At 34.7% G+C, this 12,092-nt stretch overlaps 1 protein-coding gene across 1 annotated transcript in view; it reads right to left on the minus strand.

The window, feature by feature from the left end:
• Positions 1-12,092, minus strand: part of LOC111325962 (uncharacterized) — a 60,120-nt gene that overhangs the window by 44,360 nt on the left and 3,668 nt on the right. Inside the window, exons 2-15 of the mRNA XM_088741555.1 lie at positions 11,455-11,611; positions 10,874-11,040; positions 9,229-9,385; positions 8,648-8,814; positions 6,986-7,142; positions 6,405-6,571; positions 6,156-6,254; positions 4,733-4,889; positions 4,152-4,318; positions 2,466-2,622; positions 1,885-2,051; positions 1,283-1,374; positions 641-903; positions 64-230 (exon numbers count right to left, since the gene is read on the minus strand). Coding sequence (XP_088597681.1) covers positions 64-230; positions 641-903; positions 1,283-1,374; positions 1,885-2,051; positions 2,466-2,622; positions 4,152-4,318; positions 4,733-4,889; positions 6,156-6,254; positions 6,405-6,571; positions 6,986-7,142; positions 8,648-8,814; positions 9,229-9,385; positions 10,874-11,040; positions 11,455-11,611 — 2,241 coding nt within the window. The remainder of the gene's footprint in view (positions 1-63; positions 231-640; positions 904-1,282; positions 1,375-1,884; positions 2,052-2,465; positions 2,623-4,151; positions 4,319-4,732; positions 4,890-6,155; positions 6,255-6,404; positions 6,572-6,985; positions 7,143-8,647; positions 8,815-9,228; positions 9,386-10,873; positions 11,041-11,454; positions 11,612-12,092) is intronic.

Consider the following 12,092-nt stretch of genomic DNA (forward strand, 5'->3'; position numbering starts at 1 on the left):
GACCGGTTGCATTCGCATTTTTTGAGCTTTACAGTTAAACTTTTTAATGCCCAATACACATACCAATAAAGGAGAAGAGCAGAGAGAATCCTCTTTCCTCCACAATAAAGTCCGAGGAGAATGTGATCACGGCAAAGGCTCCCGTTACATGAACTGTTGTTCCAGTCTCCTCTCCGCAGTATGTACCAAATGTGTCCCCATCTGAGTTGGCAATCTTCACATAGTCATAACTGTATCAAGAAAAAAAGGAAGCGGTCTCGTGTCCTTTTTAGCGTTGATTTCGATCTCTTTTTGGCTCATTTCACTGTATATTTCTAGCAACAGTACATCTTGGCTAGTATGAGCTCGGACTTCCCCTTTCTGTTCCATCACTTTACTGTTTCTTTGCATCATTCTTTAGCGTTAATCCAAACCTTTCTTGGTTCACCTCGCCGTGTACCTGTGCATAATTCTCATTTGAGCTATATTGAAACTCCAATAGTTATCGTTATCGTTCTTAGCATGATCATCTTTGATATTATTATAATGAGCGCTCCAAATAAGTAAAAGCTGAAATGGCTGAATAGATATTTTTTCTCTTTACAGGGGTAATAAAATCAACATCAACTCCAGTTATAGCAGCAGCGTAAAAGATACATGCCTGCATACTGAGTCGTCCTCTAGGTGAAAATCATCGAAATAGATTGCCAAAGCCATTCCGTTTGTTATGTTAATATGATGTACACAATACATATCTCGCGGATAGTTATTTGGATATCCAGGACTTTTTAGCGAATTATTACTCACGGAACCACAGCCTGGAAGAGGAAAACATAACGTACTGAGTAATAATAATAATAATAATAATAATAACAATGATAACAGTAACAAATTTAATTCAAGTTTTGATGCACTTTTAATTAGCTATATGAGCTAATTGGGGACACTACGAAAAAAAGAAACATTTGTAAAGTACTTAGTTTATACGTTATAGTCAAAATAATAATAGAATTTAAACCAATTTGCTTAGATATAAACCAATTAGAAAGTAAACTAAGTAAATCAATCAATAAATAAAACTTTCTAGGAAAAAGCCTATTGATAGAGCAAGGATAAAAAGAAAACTTCATATTTGGGTAAAGGTAAAGTTAAGCAACCATTGATCTGGTGCATAATTCCGGGAGTTAAGGGAAGTGTGGTGGCCTCATGGTTATTGCGCTAGACTCTGAATCTAGTGGCCTAGCCGAGGAAATGTGTTGTGCTCTTAAGCAAGACTCTTTACACTCACAGTGCCTCTCCTCACCCAGGTGTTCCAAGTGGTACTGGCGAATTTAATGCTGAGGAATAACCCTGCGATGGACGAGTATCCCATCCGGAGGAGACTTTTTGTCATTACTTAATTCAAAACACCAGACCCCGTGTAAAAGTATCTAATCTCATCTAAGCCACAAGGAATTTATTTGTAAAATCATTGTTGACACAGTGGTTCTATTTTTATGATTTATACGATTCTTAATGTTCTATAGTGCTTAATTCTTCAAAATTTTTCTATAAATGATATAAACATTTCTAAAGTTGAATAAAATGTTTATGGTATTTATACCATATGCAGAAGTTGGGGAGGCTGTAGTTTTTTCAATACTTGTGTTCCTCGTAGAAGCGTTGAGACCTTAAAAAGTAAATTTTTTTTTTGCCAGATGGCTTGGAGAAAAGAGAAACTACAATAATAACAATAATTAGTAATAATGTATCAAAGCGCCTTTAATAATATTATACTTCTGATACGATGTGTAGCACCTGTGTTGTATCTGAGTTGTAAACCGGTTGTATCTGCATTTTAAATTGAGAGAGTTTCTTCCATTAAGTTTTTACAGTTAACCTTTTTTTAATGCTCAATACACGTACCAATGAAGGAGAAGAGCAGAGAGAATCCTCTTTCCTGAACAGTAAAGTCCGAGGAGAATGTGATCACGGCAAAGGCTCCCGTTACATGAACTGTTGTTTCAGTCTCCTCTCCGCAGTATGTTCCAACTGTGTCCCCATATGAGTTAGTAATCTTCACATAGTCATAACTGTATCAAGAAAAAAAGGAAGCGGTCTCGTGTCCTTTTTAGCGTTGATTTCGATCTCTTTTTGGCTCATTTCACTGTATATTTCTAGCAACAGTACAAATTGGCTAGTATGAGCTCGGACTTTCCCTTTCTGTTCCATCATTTTACTGTTTCTTTGCATCATTCTTTAGCGTTAATCCAAACCTTTCTTAGTTCACCTCGCCGTGTACATGTGCATAATTTTCATTTGAGCTCTATTTAAACTCAAATGATTATCGTTATCGTTCTTAGCATGATCATCTTTGATATTATTATTATAGTGAGCGCTCCAAATAAATAAAAGCTGAAATGGCTGAATAGATCTTTTTTTCACTTTACAGGGGCAGTAAAATCAACATCAACTCCAGTTATAGCAGCAGCGTAAAAGATACATGCCTGCATACTGAGTCGTCCTCTAGATGAAAATCATCGAAATAGATTGCCAAAGCCATTCCGTGTGTTATGTTAACATGATATGCACAATACATATCAGGCGGATAGTTATTTGGATATCCAGGACTTTTCAGCGAATTGTTACTCACGGAATTACAGCCTGGAAGAGGAAAACATAACGCACTGAGTAACAATAATAATAACAATAATAATAATAATAATAATAATAATAATAATAGTAACAACAAGATCAATAATAATAATAACAATGATAACAGTAACAAATTCAATTCAAGTTTTGATGCACTTTTAATTAGCTATATGAGCTCATTGAGGACACTACGAAAAAAAGATACATTTGTAAAGTACCATCCGTTATACTCAAAATATGAAGAGAATTTAAACCAATATGCTTAGATAAAAACCAATAAAACGTTAATTAATTAAATCAATCAATAGAGATGTAACAAAACTGTATAGGAAAAGCCCATTGATACAGCAACGATAAAATTAAAAGAAAATGACAAAAGTGAAGTCGCTCCAAACTGATTACCAATTACGATTTTAACTTGAATCTGGTTTGTACATTAGTGATACCAAACATGAGGAAAGTAACTGAGAGCAACAACTTAGATTAAAGCAGTATCAAAATTTGATAGATAATTTATATCAATCATCTAACAATTAGTCCATCGAAATATGAAACACGCAGGAAGTCTGGAGAACATGAAAGACGCTCAAAAGACTCTTAAACCGTTCCGAACACTTCATATCTCGATGAATGCACAGCTGACCTATGAACCAATTGTTTTATAATTACTGTCAACGCTACAGTTTGGATGTTTTTCTTTAGCTCCTATGCAATAAAAGCAGTTAAAAATCTTATTCCGTAACTAAAAATAAAGATAGCTCCTGCCAAAAGGTTCAGCGGAAAGAAAACCTTAGATGACTAATGATCAGCCGATTTCAAAGTCGTTATGCACTTTTGTCGGGTTTACCAAATTACTGCATGCTAACCAAAGACTTTTGCTAAAAAGCAGGCTAAAAAAAGAAAGAAATATTCAAATTCACAATTTAGAGGCACAAAAAATCAAAATTCTTCGCGAAGTAGGTGAAGTATTTGTACGATCTGAAGTAGCTGGAGAATTTCTTGTACCCGAGGTAGGTGTGGAATAACCTATAAGACCAAGATACGTTGCACCTGTGGCAAACCAGTTGTATCCGCATTTTAAATTGAGAGAGTTTCTTCCATCTAGTTTTTACATATAACCTTTTCTAAAAGCAGTGAAAGAAACTTATTTCCAAACTGAAAAAAAAAATAAAGAAATTATAGCTCTAGTCAAAATGTACATAGGAAAGAAAACTTTAGATGATAATCGATGAGTTTACTTAGTGATCAGATTTAATTTAAGGAGCATCTGTATGTAGTAGGTAAAGTAGCTGAAGTATTCGCAGGACCTGAAGAAGGTAAAGCATCTATAGTAACTGAAGTAAGTGAAGTATTTGTACGATGTGAAGTAGCTGGAGAATTCCTAGGACCTGAAGTAGGTGTGAAGTAACGTATACGACCAAGATACGCTAAAGCACTGTTAGGACTCGTAGAAGATCATGCGGCACCTGTGGCAGACCGGTTGTATTCGCATTTTTTGAGTTTTTACAGTTAAACTTTTTAATGCTCAATACACATACCAATAAAGGAAAAGAGCAGAGAGAATCCTCTATCCTGCACTTTAAAGTCCGAGGAGAATGTGATTACGGCGAAGGCTCCCGTTACATGAACTGTTGTTTCAGTCTCCTCTCCGCAGTATGTATCAACTGTGTCCCCATCTGAGTTAGCAATCTTCACATAGTCATACCTGTATCAAAAAAAAAAGGAAGCGGTCTCGTGTCCTTTTTAACGTTGATTTCGATCTCTTTTTGGCTCATTTCACTGTATATTTCTAGCAACAGTACATCTTGGCTAGTATGAGCTCGGACTTTCCCTTTCTGTTCCATCATTTTACTGTTTCTTTGCATCATTCTTTAGCGTTAATCCAAACCTTTCTTAGTTCACCTCGCCGTGTGCATGTGCATAATTTTCATTTGAGCTCTATTTAAACTCAAATGATTATCGTTATCGTTCTTAGCATGATCATCTTTGATATTATTATTATAATGAGCGCTCCAAATAAATAAAAGCTGAAATGGCTGAATAGATGTTTTTTTCTCTTTACAGGGGCAGTAAAATCAACATCAACTCCAGTTATAGCAGCAGCGTAAAAAATACATGCCTGCATACTGAGTCGCTCTCTAGATGAAAATCATCGAAATAGATTGCCAAAGCCATTCCGTGTGTTATGTTAACATGATATACACAATACATATCAGGCGGATAGTTATCTGGATATCCAGGACTTTTCAGCGAGTTGTTACTCACGGAATTACAGCCTGGAAGAGGAAAACATAAGGCACTGAGTAACAATAATAATAATAATAATAAGAATAGTAATAACAATATTAATAATAATAATAATAACAATGTTAACAGTAACAAATTCAATTCAAGTTTTGATGCACTTTTAATTAGCTATATGAGCTAATTGGGTACACTATGAAAAAAGGATACATTTGTAAAGTACTATGCATTATACTCAAAATATGAAGAGAATTTATACCAATATGCTTAGATATAAACCAATAAAAGGCTAATTAATTAAATCAATCAATAGAGATGTAAAAAAACTGTATAGGAAAAGCCCATTGATACAGCAACGATAAAATTAAAAGAAAATGACAAAAGTGAAGTCGCTCCAAACCGATTACCAATTACGATTTTAACTTGAATCTGGTTCGTACATTAGTGATATCGAACATGAGGAAAGTAACTGAGAGCAACAACTTAAATTAAAGCAATATCGAAATTTAATAGGTAATTTATATCAATCATCTAACAATTAGTCCATCGAAATATGAAACACGCAGGAAGTCTGGAGAACATGAAAGACGCTCAAAAGACTCTTAAACCGTTCCGAACACTTCATATCTCGATGAATGCACAGCTGACCTATGAACCAATTGTTTTATAATTACTGTCAACGCTGCAGTTTGGATGTTTTTCTTTAGCTCCTATGCAATAAAAGCAGTTAAAAATCTTATTCCGTAACTAAAAATAAAGATAGCTCCTGCCAAAATGTTCAGCGGAAAGAAAACCTTAGATGACTAATGATCAGCCGATTTCAAAGTCGTTATGCACTTTTGTCGGGTTTACCAAATTACTGCATGCTAACCAAAGACTTTTGCTAAAAAGCAGGCTAAAAAAAGAAAGAAATATTCAAATTCACAATTTAGAGGCACAAAAAATCAGAATTCCACCCGAAGTAGGTGAAGTATTTGTACGATCTGAAGTAGCTGGAGAATTTCTTGTACCCGAGGTAGGTGTGGAATAACCTATAAGACCAAGATACGTTGCACCTGTGGCAAACCAGTTGTATCCGCATTTTAAATTGAGAGAGTTTCTTCCATTTAGTTTTTACAGATATCCTTTTCTAAAAACAGTGATAGAAACTTATTTCCAAACTGAAAAAAAAATAAAGAAATTATAGCTCTAGTCAAACTGTACATAGGAAAGAAAACTTTAGATGATAATCGATGAGTTTACTTAGTGATCAGATTTCCTTTAATTTAAGGAGCATCTGTATGTAGTAGGTAAAGTACCTGAAGTATTCGCAGGACCTGAAGAAGGTAAAGCATCTATAGTAACTGAAGTAAGTGAAGTATTTGTACGCTGTGAAGTAGCTGGAGAATTCCTAGAACCTGAAATAGGTGTGAAGTAACGTATAAGACCAAGATACGCTAAAGCACAGTTAGGACTCGTAGAAGATCATGCGGCACCTGTGGCAGACCGGTTGTATTCGCATTTTTTGAGTTTTTACAGTTAAACTTTTTAATGCTCAATACACATACCAATAAAGGAAAAGAGCAGAGAGAATCCTCTTTCCTGCACTTTAGAGTCCGAGAAGAATGTGATTACGGCGAAGGCTCCCGTTACATGAACTGTTGTTTCAGTCTCCTCTCCGCAGTATGTACCAACTGTGTCCCCATCTGAGTTAGCAATCTTCACATAGTCATAACTGTATCAAGAAAAAAAGGAAGTGGTCTCGTGTCCTTTTTAACGTTGATTTCGATCTCTTTTTGGCTCATTTAACTGTATATTTCTAGCAACAGTACATCTTGGCTAGTATGAGCTCGGACTTCCCCTTTCTGTTCCATCATTTTACTGTTTCTTTGCATCATTCTTTAGCGTTAATCCAAACCTTTCTTAGTTCACCTCGCCGTGTACATGTGCATAATTTTCATTTGAGCTCTATTTAAACTCAAATGATTATCGTTATCGTTCTTAGCATGATCATCTTTGATATTATTATTATAATGAGCGCTCCAAATAAATAAAAGCTGAAATGGCTGAATAGATGTTTTTTTCTCTTTACAGGGGCAGTAAAATCAACATCAACTCCAGTTATAGCAGCAGCGTAAAAAATACATGCCTGCATACTGAGTCGCTCTCTAGATGAAAATCATCGAAATAGACTGCCAAAGCCATTCCGTCTGTTATGTTAACATGATATACACAATACATATCAGGCGGATAGTTATCTGGATATCCAGGACTTTTCAGCGAATTGTTACTCACGGAATTACAGCCTGGAAGAGGAAAACAACGCACTGAGTAACAATAATAATAATAATAATAAGAATAATAACAATATTAATAATAATAATAACAATGATAACAGTGACAAATTCAATTCAAGTTTTGATGCACTTTTAATTAGCTATATGAGCTAATTGGGGACACTACGAAAAAAGGATACGTTTGTAAAGTACTATGCATTATACTCAAAATATGAAGAGAATTTATACCAATATGCTTAGATATAAACCAATAAAAGGCTAATTAATTAAATCAATCAATAGAGATGTAACAAAACTGTATAGGAAAAGCCCATTGATACAGCAACGATAAAATTAAAAGAAAATGACAAAAGTGAAGTCGCTCCAAACCGATTACCAATTACGATTTTAACTTGAATCTGGTTCGTACATTAGTGATACCAAACATGAGGAAAGTAACTGAGAGCAACAACTTAAATAAAGCAATATCAAAATTTAATAGGTAATTTATATCAATCATCTAACAATTAGTCCATCGCAATATGAAGCACGCAAGAAGTCTGGAGAACATGAAAGACGCTCAAAAGACTCTTACACCGTTCCGAACACTTCATATCTCGATGAATGCACAGCTGACCTATGAACCAATTGTTTTATAATTACTGTCAACGCTACAGTTTGGATGTTTTTCTTTAGCTCCTATGCAATAAAAGCAGTTAAAAATCTTATTCCGTAACTATAAAAAAGATAGCTCTAGCCAAAATGTTCACAGGAAAGAAAACCTTAGATGATTAGTGATCAGCCGATTTCAAAGTCGTTATGCACTTTTGTCGGGTTTACCAAATTACTGCATGCTAACCAAAGACTTTTGCTAAAAAATAGGCTTAAAAAAGAAAGAAATATTCAAATTCACAATTTAGAGGCACAAAAAATCAGAATTCCACCCGAAGTAGGTGAAGCATTTGTACGATCTGAAGTAGCTGGAGAATTTCTTGTACCCGAGGTAGGTGTGGAATAACCTATAAGACCAAGATACGTTGCACCTGTGGCAAACCAGTTGTATCCGCATTTTAAATTGAGAGAGTTTCTTCCATTTAGTTTTTACAGATAACCTTTTCTAAAAACAGGTAAAGAAACTTATTTCCAAACTGGAAAAAAAATAAAGAAATTATAGCTCTAGTCAAAATGTACATAGGAAAGAAAACTTTAGATGATAATCGATGAGTTTACTTAGTGATCAGATTTCCTTTAATTTAAGGAGCATCTGTATGTAGTAGGTAAAGTACCTGATGTATTCGCAGGACCTGAAAAAGGTAAAGCATCTATAGTAACTGAAGTAGGTGAAGCATTTTTATGATCTGAAGTAGCTGGAGAATTCCTCGGACTTGAAATAGGTGTGAAGTAACGTATAAGACCAAGATACGCTAAAGCACATTTAGGACTCGTAGAAGAGCATGCGGCACCTTTGGCAGACCGGTTGTATTCGCATTTTTTGAGTTTATACAGTTAAACTTTTTAATGCTCAATACACATACCAATAAAGGAGAAGAGCAGAGAGAATCCTCTTTCCTGAACAATAAAGTCCGAGGAGAATGTGATCACGGCAAAGGCTCCCGTTACTTGAACTGTCGTTCCAGTCTCCTCTCCGCAGTATGTACCAACTGTGTCCCCATCTGAGTTAGCAATCTTCACATAGTCATAACTGTATCAAGAAAAAAAGGAAGTGGTTTCGTGTCCTTTTTAGCGTTGATTTCGATCTCTTTTTGGCTCATTTCACTGTATATTCCTAGTAACACTACAAATTGGCTAGTATGAGCTCGGACTACCCCTTTCTGTTCCATCACTTTAGTGTTCCTTTGCATCATTCTTTAGCGTTAATCCAAACCTTTCCTAGTTAACCTCGCCGTGTACATGTGCATAATTTTTATTTGAGCTCTATTTAAACTCAAATGATTATCGTTATCCTTCTTAATATAATCATCTTTGATATTATTATTATAATAAGCGCTCCAAATAAATAAAAGCTGAAATGGCTGAATAGATGTTTTTTTCTCTTTACAGGGGCAGTAAAATCAACATCAACTCCAGTTATAGCAGCAGCGTAAAAAATACATGCCTGCATACTGAGTCGCTCTCTAGATGGAAATCATCGAAATAGATTGCCAAAGCCATTCCGTGTGTTATGTTAACATGATTTGCACAATACATATCTCGCGGATAGTTATTTGGATATCCAGGACTTTTCAGCGAATTGTTACTCACGGAATTACAGCCTGGAAGAGGAAAACATAACGCACTGAGTAACAATAATAATAATAATGATAATAATAATAACAATATTAATAATAATAACAATGATAACAGTAACAAATTCAATTCAAGTTTTGATGCACTTTTAATTAGCTATATGATCTAATTGGGGACACTATGAAAAAAGATACATTTGTAAAGTACTATGCATTATACTCAAAAAATGAAGAGAATTTATACCAATATGCTTAGATATAAACCAATAAAAGGCTAATTAATTAAATCAATCAATAGAGATGTAACAAAACTGTATAGGAAAAGCCCATTGATACAGCAACGATAAAATTAGAAGAAAATGACAAAAGTGAAGTCGCTCCAAACCGATTACCAATTACGATTTTAACTTGAATCTGGTTCGTACATTAGTGATATCGAACATGAGGAAAGTAACTGAGAGCAACAACTTAAATTAAAGCAATATCAAAATTTAATAGGTAATTTATATCAATCATCTAACAATTAGTCCATCGAAATATGAAGCACGCAAGAAGTCTGGAGAACATGAAAGACGCTCAAAAGACTCTTACACCGTTCCGAACACTTCATATCTCGATGAATGCACAGCTGACCTATGAACCAATTGTTTTATAATTACTGCAGTTTGGATGTTTTTCTTTAGCTCCCATGCAATAAAAGCAGTTAAAAATCTTATTCCGTAACTAAAAAAAAGATAGCTCCAGCCAAAATGTTCACAGGAAAGAAAACCTTAGATGATTAGTGATCAGCCGATTTCAAAGCTCGTTATGCACTTTTGTCGGGTTTACCAAATTACTGCATGCTAACCAAAGACTTTTGTTAAAAGGGAGGCTTTAAAAAGAAAGAAATATTCAAATTCACTATTTAGAGGCACAAAAAATCAGAATTCCACCCGAAGTAGGTGAAGTATTTGTACGATCTGAAGTAGCTGGAGAATTTCTTGTACCCGAGGTAGGTGTGGAATAACCTATAAGACCAAGATACGCTGCACCTGTGGCAAAACAGTTGGATCCGCATTTTAAATTGAGAGAGTTTCTTCCATTTAGTTTTTACATATAACCTTTTCTAAAAACAGGGAAAGAAACTTATTTCCAAACTGAAAAAAAATAAAGAAATTATAGCTCTAGTCAAATTGTACATAGGAAAGAAAACTTTAGATGATAATCGATGAGTTTACTTAGTGATCAGATTTCCTTTAATTTAAGGAGCATCTGTATGTAAAGTAGCTGAAGTATTCGCAGGACCTGAAGAAGGTAAAGCATCTATAGTAACTGAAGTAGGTGAAGCATTTTTATGATCTGAAGTAGCTGGAGAATTCCTCGGACTTGAAATAGGTGTGAAGTAACGTATAAGACAAAGATACGCTAAAGCACAGTTAGGACTCGTAGAAGATCATGCGGCACCTGTGGCAGACCGGTTGTATTCGCATTTTTTGAGTTTTTACAGTTAAACTTTTTAATGCTTAATACACATACCAATAAAGGAGAAGAGCAGAGAGAATCCTCTTTCCTGCACACTAAAGTCCGAGAAGAATGTGATCAGGGCAAAGGCTCCCGTTACTTGAACTGTTGTTCCAGTCTCCTCTCCGCAGTATGTACCAACTGTGTGCCCATATGAGTTAGCAATCTTCACATAGTCATAACTGTATCAAGAAAAAAAGGAAGCGGTTTCGTGTCCTTTTTAGCGTTGATTTCGATCTCTTTTTGGCTCATTTCACTGTATATTTCTAGCAACACTACAAATTGGCTAGTATGAGCTCCGACTTCACCTTTCTGTTCCATCAGTTTACTGTTCCTTTGCATCACTCTTTAGCGTTAATCCAAACCTTTCTTAGTTCACCTCGCCGTGTACATGTGCATAATTTTCATTTAAGCTCTATTTAAACTCAAATGATTATCGTTATCGTTCTTAGCATGATCATCTTTGATATTATTATTATAATGAGCGCTCCAAATAAATAAAAGCTGAAATGGCTGAATAGATGTTTTTTTCTCTTTACAGGGGCAGTAAAATCAACATCAACTCCAGTTATAGCAGCAGCGTAAAAAATACATGCCTGCATACTGAGTCACTCTGTAGATGAAAATCATCGAAATGGATTGCCAAAGCCATTCCGTGTGTTATGTTAACATGATATACACAATACATATCTCGCGGATAGTTATTTGGATATCCAGGACTTTTCAGCGAATTGTTACTCACGGAATTACAGCCTGGAAGAGGAAAACATAACGCACTGAGTAACAATAGTAATAATAATAATGATAATAATAATAACAATATTGATAATAATAATAACAATGATGACAGTAACAAATTCAATTCAAGTTTTGATGCACTTTTAATTAGCTATATGAGCTAATTGGGGACACTACGAAAAAAAGATACATTTGTAAAGTACTATGCATTATACTCAAAATATGAAGAGAATTTATACCAATATGCTTAGATATAAACCAATAAAAGGCTAATTAATTAAATCAATCAATAGAGATGTAACAAAACTGTATAGGAAAAGCCCATTGATACAGCAACGATAAAATTAAAAGAAAATGACAAAAGTGAAGTCGCTCCAAACCGATTACCAATTACGATTTTAACTTGAATCTGGTTCGTACATTAGTGATATCGAACATGAGGAAAGTAACTGAGAGCAACAACTTAAATTAAAGCAATATCAAAATTTAATAGGTA

Source organism: Stylophora pistillata, chromosome 12 (genome assembly GCF_964205215.1).
Source record: "Stylophora pistillata chromosome 12, jaStyPist1.2, whole genome shotgun sequence".
NCBI classification, from domain to species: domain Eukaryota; kingdom Metazoa; phylum Cnidaria; class Anthozoa; order Scleractinia; family Pocilloporidae; genus Stylophora; species Stylophora pistillata.